Source organism: Haliaeetus leucocephalus, unplaced genomic scaffold, assembly GCF_000737465.1.
Source record: "Haliaeetus leucocephalus isolate CR32 unplaced genomic scaffold, Haliaeetus_leucocephalus-4.0 Scaffold240, whole genome shotgun sequence".
NCBI classification, from domain to species: Eukaryota; Metazoa; Chordata; class Aves; order Accipitriformes; family Accipitridae; genus Haliaeetus; species Haliaeetus leucocephalus.
In genome coordinates, this window is record NW_010972676.1 from 12822085 (window position 1) to 12834991 (window position 12907).

The 12907-nt window shown below is 49.8% G+C and overlaps 3 protein-coding genes across 3 annotated transcripts in view; 2 read left to right on the forward strand and 1 right to left on the reverse strand.

The window, feature by feature from the left end:
• The window catches only part of ATP13A5 (ATPase type 13A5), a 32439-nt gene extending 26897 nt beyond the window's left edge, over positions 1–5542 (forward strand). The window contains exons 21-26 of the mRNA XM_010568445.1: positions 697–739; positions 1587–1696; positions 2420–2516; positions 3517–3589; positions 4193–4367; positions 5344–5542. Coding sequence (XP_010566747.1) covers positions 697–739; positions 1587–1696; positions 2420–2516; positions 3517–3589; positions 4193–4367; positions 5344–5542 — 697 coding nt within the window. The remainder of the gene's footprint in view (positions 1–696; positions 740–1586; positions 1697–2419; positions 2517–3516; positions 3590–4192; positions 4368–5343) is intronic.
• A 1396-nt stretch (positions 5543–6938) lies between these two features.
• LOC104832275 (probable cation-transporting ATPase 13A5) lies at positions 6939–9569 on the forward strand. Its single transcript, XM_010568397.1, has 3 exons — positions 6939–7071; positions 7940–8020; positions 8777–9569. Exons 1-3 carry the CDS (start codon positions 7066–7068, stop codon positions 8975–8977), a joined length of 288 nt encoding a protein of 95 aa, XP_010566699.1. The 5' UTR covers positions 6939–7065; the 3' UTR covers positions 8978–9569.
• Positions 9570–11532: 1963 nt separating this feature from the next.
• On the reverse strand, positions 11533–12677 carry HRASLS (HRAS-like suppressor). Its single transcript, XM_010568398.1, has 3 exons — positions 12482–12677; positions 12020–12288; positions 11533–11634 (listed from the first exon to the last, which is right to left on the reverse strand). The coding sequence occupies exons 1-3, from the start codon at positions 12618–12620 to the stop codon at positions 11533–11535; spliced, it is 510 nt and encodes a 169-aa protein (XP_010566700.1). The 5' UTR covers positions 12621–12677.
• Between the last annotated feature and the right edge of the window lie 230 nt (positions 12678–12907).

The window sequence follows — 12907 nt, forward strand, 5'->3', positions numbered from 1 at the left end:
GCAACTCCTGCACAGCTGCTGGTGCTGTCCTGGCTGCAGCTTTAGCAAAGCTGAAAACAACCTGACATACTTAGGAGTTCAACCCCAGAGATGCTCTTCCAGGTCCTCCAAGGAATGTTTCCTCCCCCAAACAGGACTCATGCTAACTATGGATATTGCTTGCTAAGCATAAACAAGATGTGATACCTTTCCAAAAAAGAAACAGTTAATTATTGGTTATGAGGTGCTTCCTCTGGGGATGAAGTTCCCTGCCCTCTCAGGGGGACCTCATATGTGGTGGTTTGGGAACTGCTGTATTATTTCAGCAATTCCTGTGTCTTCGGTCTACAAAGACAGTTGAGGAGAAAATGCCAGTAAAAGCCAAGCTGTAGCCACAGGAGTTGCTGCAAACATGCACACCCTGCTCCCTTTCCATGGCTCCTGGTACTAGAGGGAAAACACTGTCTGGCATAAAGTGGCGGTGTTCTCTTTCCCGTTACAGCCTCTTTCAATGCTTAACCCTAATTTTGCCTGGTGCACTCTGCCCCATCCTCTCCCCGTATGCAACTTGCCCTCTGGAAACAGCCACTGCCTTCTCCAGGGCCAACATGAGTCCCTGCTCTGTGATGTACCTGCAAGTGCTAAGCCAGTGGGTGCTCCACCACAGGATCAACTACATGCAAAGCTTATGCGTTTGCCTTCTTTTTCCTCCATCAGTTACTACGTGGGTATGTGTGGTGATGGTGCCAATGACTGCGGGGTACGTAGGAGCTCGTTTCCCATTCTTGTTAAATTTCCTCTCTTTCAACCCAAGGAGTTCTGTGACGAGAGGCTGCCCAACACCACTTGTCACCAGCATTTCCCAAGTTAGCCCGTGGGTACTACTCTGTCAGCATGTCACTGTAAAATACTATCTACATGCATTTTTTTATACTAATATACCCAGTAACAGAGGATTACTGTTTTGGTATTTTTCCCCAGAAACAGGGCCAAGAGACCTTTTTCTTACATGTTTCTTACACAATTGTAAATTTGAGGGTTTCAGCTATAAAAATAATTATTTTATTACTTATTATTTTATTATAATCTACCATATATTATATCTAGTAAATTATATATAGCATAACATACTTATAATAGTTATATTATTATCATGGTATAATTTTATAATACTGCATTAGCTTCCTTTGTAAAAGTTGTCTATAGCCTACACCTGAGCACTAAACCAGAGGTGACAAGGACAGGGAGCTCAGAGCAATAAAAAAAATAGGAACAAGAGATTGAAGGAAATAGAAAGAGGATAAAATGGTAATTTAAATAGTTTAGCAGACTGTTTAAGAGGGGAGGTATGCACAAACTCCAGTGTGGGAAATGGCATACAGGGTGGTTCAAAGGATTGTAAATAGGTATAATGGGATTAAATGAACAAAAGAAATATTTAAGCTCCAGGAAAGGGAAGATAGCTGGAAAATGAGATCAGCTGGGCCACAGAATAGAGGAAGATCAGTTACAAAGGACACTTGGAGCAAAACTTGTGAAGTGCCAGTAAACATACTGCTCAGGGTGGGAGGGATGTCTCTCCATCTTCTGACTCCCATGGATTTCAGGCTTTGAAAATGGCCCACGCAGGGATATCACTGTCAGAGCAGGAGGCATCCGTGGCCTCGCCTTTCACCTCCCAAATCCCCAACATCCAGTGTGTGCCGGAGCTGATCAGGTGAGTTTGCTGGGTGCTGCCCTGGTGCAGTCGCGGGGTGCTGCTGCCTGCTCTGAGCTCAGTGTGCGGGGTTGCGAGTGGGAGCGCGCTACTCTCAAAGACGCTGATAAACCAAACTTAATTCCTCAGTAACTGTATAAAATGTAGCAGAAGGGGGTTTTAATTGGTTTTGATCCTCAAATTCCAGTGCTGGGAGGTTTTTGTGATTTTAGGAGAGCGTTGCCCATGGTGACTGATGCTGTTGGACAGTTACAGCAGTAGAGTCACATGAAAGGGCAAGTATAACAGTGACCACAGAATAGATTTGCTTGCCATTACTTTGAAAAATATATATCCATATGCTGCACACAGTCATGGAGCAGCCAGGAATAATGTCATTTAACCAAATGTATGCAAAACCAATTACCTGTTTGTGTAGAAATGCACTTGATTCCCATAACTGTTGAGCAAATTAGTAATGAAAAAGCAACAGCAGCTTAATCCAGGTATTAAAATTGTAGCTGCAGAATAAAACCAAAGAAACAAAACACTGCAGATGAAAGGTAGTTAAGTGGCTCTGCAGTATCTTAAGGCCAAAATATTTGTCTATGGAATTTGAACCATTTTCTATTCTTCTTAGAGATCCTAAACACAGATCCTAAAAGCAGAAATCATCCATACACCTAAAATTATAGCACTGTAGCTGTAAGTGGGGTTTTTAGCTTTGTTTTTTGTTTTGAGCAGGGAAGGTCGAGCTGCTTTGGTTGCTTCCTTCGCTGTGGTTAAATACCTGACCCTTTATGGCCTGATTCAGTTTGTTGGTACCGCTCTACTCTTTTGGGTAAGTGTTTCATGCCCATCTTTTATCAGTACACTGTGCTCACTGTAGGTTTTTATCTTTAGTGGTATTACTCGGCAGGGAAGAAAAGGCATATAGGGCTTCAAGGAATAACAGATGTGAAAAGCTGGGTAATTACCAGCAGGGGATAGATTGGTTGTAGGGACCCCCGGAATCAGGGAAAAAGCCCAGTGATAAAACTTCATCTCTTCCAAAAGAAGAAAGGGAATTAGAAGGGAGTGAGTCCTGCCTAGCTGAGCGGTGGAGGCCCAGGAGCAGGACTTACTGTAAAATGGGGGCTTTGGGAGAGCAGCTACCTCTCTCTGCTGGAAAAAAGCTTGAAAAAGAAGCGGGTGTCTCAGGCAGATGAAGGAGGGTAGTTAAAGAAGAATTACCATTGCATATCACCAGTATGTGATGAATCCTCTAAAATTTTAATACATGAAAAGAAAAAAGGCGAAGGAAATTCATGTATGGATTTACTCTGGGCCACCTCTCTCACCTCAAGCAAAGTGAGCTGCTGTGAATCTGCAAGGTACAGCCGAGGCTTGGTGGCAAACAGGGACTGCTGGTGGATCACCACGTGGGGACAGCTTTCCCAGCCACTAGCTTGGGTGCACCAACTTTGTCCATGTCCCCACTACCCAAAGACATTTCAAACCTGGCACAAAGTGAAAGTCTGGCTGTCATTGCTGTTACTGTGGGCTGGGAGTGCGTGACCTGATCTAGGTGGTCCAAAGAGCATTGGTATCTGCTGGAAGAAGGGTGGAAAAACATTCAAATGCCACATTCAGATGTTAGGTCACCCGCAAGTGCTATGAATTAGTAAGGGGTTCAGTGGGACCTGGCTGACAGGGCTTGCCAGTCCTTATGGAGTTGCATCAGGGCCCTGAGGCTGCTGTTGCTGGCATGACATTGCTCTGAAATAGCATCAGATGTTACAGTTTGTGTTGTTGAAGTTGTCATCTGTTCTCAGGTGCTGCTGCCTTTGTTTTTGTTCCAGCAACTGCAAATCTTTGGGATTCACCAGTATTTGATACAAGACGTCATCATTACCCTTCTGGTTTGCCTAACAAGTAAGCAGCTCAGAGAAGCTGTGTCTGTTTAAGAGCCTGAGTGTAAATAGTTGACTTCATTTCCCAATAAAAACTAAAATGAGGAGCCAAGTTCTGCTGTCAGTAACATCATAACCATTGATGCTAGACCAATTCCTAGGGCCCAGAGTGTGGGAATTGGCTCACAGTCCTTTGCAAACACAGCTGCAGAACTCTGTACATAACTGATAGGGTTTGGATATGAGACTCGACTGGAAGAGGAGCAGTTGCTCCGGTAACTGCTAGTGGGGCTCAGACAGCCTAACTTCAGGTCCTGGCTCTCCTCTGTGTTCCCAGCGTGAGACTCAGTACAGCTCTTAGACTCCCATGGAGATCCCTGTGGATGGGATAATACTCCCCATCTTCTCTGTGTGTTTTCCTGAGGGGGGGATTCAGAGAAGGTTCAGGTGGAAAATAGTGGAGATCAAAGCCATTTCTTGCCTGCTTATTAGGGCCAGGCTTTGCAGCTTTCACCCGTGATGAGCAGACGGGGTGGTCTGTGTGCGCGGCTCTGCCCGGCGAACACAGAGGGACGCTGGCGGGCTGGGCTGCCGTGGACTGCAAATGCCTCTGGTTTCTCTCCAGTGAGTTTGACTGAAGCCTATCCAAAGCTGGCACCTTATCGCCCTCCCGGCCAGCTCACCTCTCCTCCTCTGCTGCTCTCCATCACCCTCAACGTCTGCTTTACCATAATCATGCAAACCTGTGGCTTCCTTCTGGTGAAGCAGCAGCCCTGGTATGTAGTGCTAGCCGGCCAGAGGTAAGTCCCTCTTTTTGTCTCTGATCTCCAGCTTGCAGATCCCGTCGCTGCTGTGTGCGGGGGACACTCCAGCCTTGCCGTGGCCTGCAGCCGGGCACACCGCAGGACCCCAACAGGACAATTCCCCCCCCCTTGCCCCCGCCCCGTGTGTATGCTCAGCAGAGCGTTGCCACGACCAAATTAAGTTGCTGCAGATGCCGCACTGAAATCCACAGGGCCGGCCCGAGGGCTGACACACGCGTGCTTTTCAAACGCCTCCCCTGAAGCCCGCTGGGCGCTGCCCATCTGGCGATGTGGGAGAACCGGCCGTGCCCGCGCCACCGAGCTGCGGTGGGCACCCATCCCCGGGTCTGGCAGCGCAGCTCCTCGGGGAAATAAAGAGCCCCGGGGCCGGGTTCTTCTGGAATCTGACTTGGCTGAGCTAAAGGGTTGCGAGGGAGGTCAGGAGCTGGCCCGTTTCCCTGTCTGTGAAAGGTAAAATGTCTCTCTCCGTATTCCAGAGCCGAATTATATCATGTATTATATACATAGGTTAAAGAGTATATATTAACGACCAGCATATCGTCACACAGAAATGAACCGGCAGGGCAGGAGGCCCAGTGAGGCGTTTCAGTGGGGATGCTCCTGGATGCCAGCGCTCGGCCAGGGTCGTTTCCCTGCCGCTGCGTGGATGCATCGCAGGGCGAGCGTGCCGGAGTGGTGTGCGGGCACCTGGCACGCACATCTTCCTAGCTGTGTCTCTCAAACGCTGCTGTTGTTGCTCATCTGAGAGCAGAGATTTTGGCACACACCAGAAAATTGAGCTGATCTTTTTTGGTTTTGTTTTTTTGTTGTTTTTTTTTAACATATGGTTTTTACTCCTGTGGGTGATACCTGGTCATGATAGTGGGCTGGGGTGGAAAGAAGAGGGAATTGCTGTTTGCAGCCTACTGCTGCTGGAGAGAGCAGGAACAAAATGCTGGGTGTTACCTTACAGATATGGCTCTCCAGGGAACCAGACCGTGTCCCCCACCAGCCCAGGGGAAAACAGTACCAGCAGTGGTGCCCAGAGCACTGTCCTCAGTTATGAAGACACTACGCTGTGGCCACTGTCTTCTATCAACTGCATCATTGTGGCCTTCGTCTTTTCCAAGGGAAAGCCTTTCCGGAAGCCCATCTACACCAACTGTGAGTAGAGCTGGAGTAACGTGTTCTCTGCAGACTCCTGTTCCTGCCACAAAATAACCCTGGCAGGAAAGGCTGCTAGGGAAGGGATGCTGTGGGTTTTTCTGTACCTGTACCAGTGACTGGCATGTGAAGTAATAGTTGGTGTATGTGAGCTCCTACTTCATTACAAAAGGGCTCAGTGAGCACTGCTTATCTTAGCTTCTTCCTTGAGATGAGAAGCAGCAGAGCTGAGAAAGGAGACTGCACCTTGTTTTGGAAAACACGTGCTTTGCAGAAGATGATGGGCTGGATTTAGTGCAGAACTGTTTATTATTGTGAACACAGCGTATGAGGATCGGATGTATTTGTTCTGAAATACACACATCAGAAAGACTTCCTCTGAGACTCACAGTTTTACCTTGCCTGACTTCCATTCCTAGAGATGAGAGAGAAAAGCCCATGATAATATCACTGTTAAAATCGTCTCACAATAACTTTTATTTTCTGTCTGAATTTTGCAGAGATGATTTAGCCCTTCTAGCCATCGATTGACTGATAGCTCTCTTGCAATTGCAGCTCATGGATGAGAGGGCAGGACTTTGCTTCATCTTAGCAGAGTTGATTTTGTTAGGTATTTTGTTAAAAGGCAGGTCCCAAACCCATTTCACAGAGCATTGATCACCTGCAGAAGACAGGTGAGACCAGAAAGAAGCCATTCTGCAAGCAGCCAGACTGAGATGGGACGGAGGACTCCGTCAGCTGAGAAATCTGCACACACTTCTCTGTGTTTTATCCCCGTTTGGGGACAATCCCTAGGAGGAAGCAAAGGGCAATTCCCTTGTTCTTGACACCCACTCATCCCTGTCCCCTCTCCTCCCTAGCAGTGAGGAGGCCATTGGGAGCTGTTGACCCAACTTGCCGGCTAGTTTTAAGATGCTCAGCTCCAGGTAATTGCCAGGAGTTTGGCACCTCCGGACATCTGAGCCATTTGCTGTTGCTCTGTGGCCTCCTGATCCTTCGGAAGAGGATGCAAAGCCAGACAAACTCTTCCTGTGCAAGGCACAGTTATAGCCCACCTTTGCACCCTGTCAGTCACAGAAGCATCTGGTCCTCCCTGGGAGGACAGCCCACAAGAACAAGCAGCCTCCTCTGCTGCCTGCGGTCCAGGTGTATGGCTGAGCACGTGGAGGAGCAAGCGCAGGGGAAGGGATGCTGGTGTGGCTCACAACAGTGCCCCTTCGAGGCAGTTTTCTGTGGTTGTATAAGAATCAGAACATGCCAAATCACATGGCTGCTGGGGAGTAGCTCCCCTAGTTTCAATTCCATAGCTCTCCTTTTACGGGGGGGAGGGAAAAATGGCGTTTTACTTGATAGCAGTTTTTACGGCATTAGCTCCTGTCAACATATTTGCAGAGTTTGGTCACCAACCCCCCTCATTACCGGGGCCACAAATGCTGCTCTTTCCCTAGATTTATTTTCAGTCCTCCTGGCCCTTCAGCTTGCAATCTGCCTCTTCCTGTTCTTCGCTGACATTGATGCTGTTTACAGCGGCATGCAGGTAAGCGCAAACAAAAAGTGCATTTCCATTTCACAACATGTATTTTGCTGGCCCTTTACCTAAGCATACAGAGCAGAAGCTACAGCTGTGGTCACCTTAGAAATGAATTTGCTAATCTGATGCTGACTGGGTAGCCCTTTCAAACTTGGCTCTAACATCCTTCTGACAAGGGCTTGATTAACGAAGTAGTCCTCCTCTCCTCTAAAGACTGGGCAGCAACCGGGAGAAGAAAAAGCGCTTATAGCTTGCTGAGCTTTTCTTCCTAACAGAAAAGCACAATAGGGTGGATTGTGATTTTGCATGTTGGAGGAGGCTTGCTGGCCAGAGAAGTGAGTGGGCAGGGATTGCTGCTACCCCTGCCTGGAGCACCATGAGCTCATGCAGGGCCGGGACGTCTCGGCCCTCTGGGCGCTTAGCCAGGGCACAGTGCTGGCAGCTGCCTCCAGCTGTGCTGCCCAACGTCAGGAATGGCTGAGCCCTGTGGCTTACGCCTGGTCACCCTGCATGGGATGGATTCGGGTGGAGTCCTGGTGTTAAGGTGGGCATACACAGTGGGAGAGGAGCCGCAGGTTGTGCATTAGTTGCAGCTCCCCAGAAGTATTTGGGCACCAGATCCTGCCCCAGGCACGTGATCTGCAAGTTTCAGCAGTAGCTTAAGTAGCCAAGATGATTTAGGCAGCTCCATGCCATGGGGAATCTGGCATCAAACCTTCCAAGATCTCTGTGACAGCGAATTACTGTCACTTCCTACTGCCTCCTCCATGCTTGCCACTGGGAAAACATTAGTCAGCTTCTCAAATCATTAGGAACAGATGCAAATCTTGGCAAGGCATTTAAACCTAATTGCTGTTCGTGTCTTTTCCAACAGTTTCTTTACACTCCTATGATCTGGAGAGTTTACGTCTTACTGATGCTCTTGGTCACCTTTTGTGTATCTTTTTTTACAGAGGTGAGTGCGTTTGTTTACCACCTGTTCCCTGGGGAGAACAGGAGCAGTGTCTGCTCATGTCTTTCTACCCCATTTGCAGCCACGGGCTCCTCCTGCAGAAGCATAAACCCTCAGGCCTTTTTTTTCCTGAAGACTCAATGTGTATCAGTCAAATCCATTTTATGCAGCCTCAGAGATGATTTTAGACTACATCTTTTCAGCTCATTCCCTCTCTAAAATCTTAAGTGCAGCTGCCTCGGAGGAGCCCGCTGCCCTGGCTCGCAGGGGAGCAGACCGCAGCACGGGTCATGCACTTGGCAGTGATTTTGAAACAACCACGTCCCTCTTGTCCTACAGTTGACCAGGCCAGAGGCTGCGCTGGCTTGTGCCATTGGATATTGCAGTAATGACTAAGCCCTAAAGTGTTTTGTGGGTCAAGGCTGGCTGTATCCAGCACCCGGTATTGTCCCCTGCAAGGAGCAGCAGTGCCTGGTTGTCCCACAGCCCCAGGAGGAAAATCTTGCCCCTTGATTATCCCCTTCAGCTAAACAGACTGAGATCAGTGTTGTCCCATATCAGGACACTGAGCAGAGCCTTTCTGTGGATGAGGACAGTGGCATTTGACAGCTGTGTTACTGAAGGGGAGTGCACGCAGCCTCCCAGCACCATGGGGCTCAGGGGCGTTGCACACATAGCAAGGGATTGCTTTTGTCCCCAAGCAGTCTTCCCTTCCAGTGAAGGGCAACAGCACTGACCCTGTGCCATGTCACTCCGCAGGACGTTATCTTGCAGAACAAGCACCTCTGGCTGCTGATTAAATCCTGTTTCAGGTACCAGTCAAACAGCCAGTACCGAAAATGGCAGAGGATCCTGAAGAGGGATCCCAACTGGCCTCCTGTAAATGCAGAAGACTTTGCAGCAAAAAGCACTGATGAGGTTTACGTTAACCCCACATACAAATACAGCGACGAGGACTAAGCAAGACCCTGCAGCCAGGCACAGGGCTGCACAGAGCTGGCAGCTTCCTGGCTTGCACTGAACAGCCCGTGTTTTCATCATTTGATGTGCACCAGATTCAGATGTTTGAAATCCCTGCACAAACCCATCCATTCAGGGGCAGGCTGGGCCTGTGCTGGCTCTGCCTTGGAGCACAAGCAAGGATTATTCTCTCTGCTGCTGGTAAAATAACAGCCTTGACTCGACTCTATGGCACCAGCAGGTCTTGGGCCTGGCCAACATCTCCTACAAAGGCTCAGAAATACTGAATACAGCAAAGTGATGGCTTCTGTTGCTCCACATCACACTCTTACTCCATGTTTCAGTCACTGCTCCACCAAATCCCGTCAATGCACCCACCAGGCTTGAGGGGAAGGCAATCCAAAATAAGCGACCTAACCTTGACCACACAGAGGAGCACATGTACAATTGCAAAATCCTGTGTTTAAATGCTGCAGCTTCCACGAACTACAAGTTCCCCAGATGAAGTAATTCCAGTTTTCTTGCATCCCAGAGTGAATTATAGATGTGAGAGGGTGCATACGCTGCCCTCGCCCAGCTCTCCCTTGCCAGTTCTGGCAGACGTAATGCTCTGAGTACAGGGAATGTTAAAGCTCACAGATTGCTGTAACAGCAGGCTGGGAAGGCTGGCGAGGATATGCCCCACTTAAGCTTGCAAAGACAAGGGGACACTACAGCTGCTGCACACACACACACGTGACTCCCCCCACCCCCGATTCATGCTTTGCCGCTGCCAGGTCCTGGCCCAGGTTTTGTGTCACATGGCAGAAAGCAGAGCTAAGCCTTGGCTGCTTGCTTTAACTAGGTCATGCCAAGAAGCAGGGGTTTTAATGTGCTCTAGCATGTGGCTGCTGGACAGGTACGAGAAGCTGAGCCCCTCTATACTTGCTCTTTCATCTTCAAGTTGTTCAACCACCTAATTAGTTTAGCCATGAAAGAACTTTTGATTACATTTGCAGGAAGCAAAAAAGGACTTTCAGGTTTAGTTTTATTATATTTTCTCATATTAAAAAAAGAACTTTATTTAAATGTAATAACAGAGGGCACTACAAAATAGGACCAGAAGTCTTGGGTTTGTTATTTCAAACACTGAAACAACTGGTGTTAAAAAAACCTTCTGATACTTTATGTACATGTTAAGAGCAGATAAAAATAGCAAGCCTCTTACAGGCAGCTCTTTTACTCTCGTCTCTTCTTACAGTCCAGGCAGTCGCCTGTGGCAAAAGCAACACAGGATTTAATTACTTACACACAGTCTGCAAATAACATGGTTCCAAACACGTAAGCCAGATATTCCTGGTAAAGAGTAATAAACCACACTTTTCCAAACCAGTTTTCTTCTAAGACAAGCCACGCGTCAGCTTTGTGACAAGGAAATAGTGGGGTTCTGTAGATTTGGAGATAGGGCGTAGGTGCTGCACAGGTCGTTTTCCAGGTACATCGCCCACAGCAATGCAGGGACCCTGGCTTTGCCTTCCTGCTGGCTAGAGGAAGATCGATCTTGTGCTGGGGCTACAAACTGCTTAAATTCAACTTCTGGTCACTGAAGAGCCAATGGCCACAGCTCCAGGGGACAAAGGCTCGTGGCTACCCGTGCAATCCATGGTGGTCTTTCTTTAAACCTCAGTGCTTTGGCAGCTCAAGGACTAAAATCATAGAAAGGTTTGGGTTGGAAGGGACCTTAAAGATCACCTAGTAAGCTTGGTCAGGTCCAGTGCCAACAATTACTACATTTACAGAGATGAAGAGGGAAATTTCAGTGGTACAGTAGCCCCAATCTGGAACAAGCCAGAGAAAAAGTTAGCTCGGTTTTTTGTCAGATGTCCCCAGATTGGGGGTCTGCTGCTCCCAAAGGGAGTCAGAGGAGCCAGGGAAAGGGACGCTTTCCAGGCAGGAGAAAACTGAGCAAAACACCATTGTGCCAAAACCAGAGCACTCATTTAAAACACTGAGGGATACAATCTGCAAGGCGTGCCCTTCCTTCCTACCTCCTGCCCTCGCAGGAGCAGCTCAGTTTAGGCACAGCTGGCACAGGCTCCAAGACACAGTACATGCCTTGTCTGCCCTTTCACAGGCCTGAGAACCTGGGGTTTCCCACTTGCACAGACCCTCAGCTGGAGGACACGCAATAAACCCTCAGCAATACTTTTATATTACTTTTGATTTAAAAAAAAAACCCAAAGTAAAAATGTTAAGGTTAAAATAGGTTATTCACAGAAAGAGCCCACAGGATGTAGCTGATAAACAGAGGATGTGTGTAAAAAGCCTGTGCCAGCCCTCAGCAGAGCACTGCGGGGGTGAGGATACAGAATTTGCTTGCAAGTGCTCCCAGACTACCAGAAAAATCATCACAGGCAATAAAATAAAAGCAGATGTGGCAAACAGGCTAGTGCTGCTCTCAGCAAGGGTTACGCAGTTGTTAGTAAGTCTCAGTGGCAGCTGTGGCCACAAACTGTCCTGGGTCCCTCCCAGCTGGGGGGTCCCCTGCTCTGCTCTGAGCTTGTCCCAGTGGGCCATCAGTACTGTCTCTCTCTGGTTCTGCTATGGAGCAAGCCCAGCAAGGAGAAGGCACCAGCAGCAGCTGTTACAAATCCAATGGCACCAATCGCTCGCTTGGCCTGCAAAGGGGAAATAAAACACAGGCTGGAAACATGATGAGCTTTATTTTATTTTTTTTTTAACCCCCAGGCAAGCTAATGAAGAACAGGCAGGGATAATCAAGGCAATTAAATGAATGAGAGACACCTGCCCCATAAGCAGAAGGGGTAACACCCAGGCTTTCACCCTTAGGCTGTGGTATTCAGTAAGAGAGCACTATCAGGGTGCAGACAGACTACAGCGAACCTCCTGGTCCAGGGTCTCTGGCAGTGATGGTTTGGACCCTGTGCCTGGGGCTTTGCTGTCCCTATGCAGTTTGCAGGCTGTGCCCTGGTCCAGGAGCTCACACAGAGAAGCAAGGAGGTGCACTGGGAGCCACGCAGGGGCTTACCCCGTGTTACTTACCTGGTCGGAGACCCCCTCACCGTAGCGGAGCAGCGTCACAAAGTGCTCGCAGTTGTTGCCGAGCAGGTCGTAGGACACCTCCTGGTCAATGAGGTACTCGGCGCGCTGGATGATCTCCTCCACCGGGAGGGGAGCGTAGGTGCCGTCGTACTTGTTGTTGATGTGGTAGGTGTCATTTCCCACCACGTCCTTCAGGAGCTGCATCCTCACCCGGGCCTTTCTGCTGAACACTGACTTGGCGCTGGCGAGCGTGGCTGGCGGCCCTTCATCTGGGGAAGGTAGGGATGGGATGAGCCAGGCGGGCCCTTGTCTGGCCCCTCCAAGACCTCAGAGGGGTTTCTGGTTGCCTCCTGGAAACGCCATCTACGCACACAGGGTCCACTACCAGCCCACGGAGGGAGACCGGGCTCCTGGGTGACCCCAAAGCCCCCTCTGCGCCCCGCCGGGCTGCGCCAGCCTTACCTACGGGCGTCACGTTGATGATGTACCCGTCGCCCAGGTAGAGGGCCCAGTGCTGATAAGCCGGCCGGAAAATCTCGATGAGGTCCCCGGGCTCGGGGTCGCCGGGGCGGGTGGCACCGAAGCTCTGGACAGCCGCCATCTCAAGCGCGCGAGGTCAGGACATGCCCGTCGTGCTGGGCAGGCTCAGCGCCAGGCACGGTGCGAGGGGGGAGGTCTGGGATGGGCAACGGGGCATCTGCTGGGGGACGGCAGGCGGGGAGATCAGTAGGGCCGGGCACCCGCACCCTCATCGCGCAACACGGGGCGTCGGCAGGTGGGACCTGACCGCTGCTGCGGTGGTCCTCCCCCCTCTGCAGGGCCCCGGCGAGGGGCAGCCGGTCCCGTCTGCTACCGTGGCGCTGGCGGGGGGAGGAAAGGACACCGCCG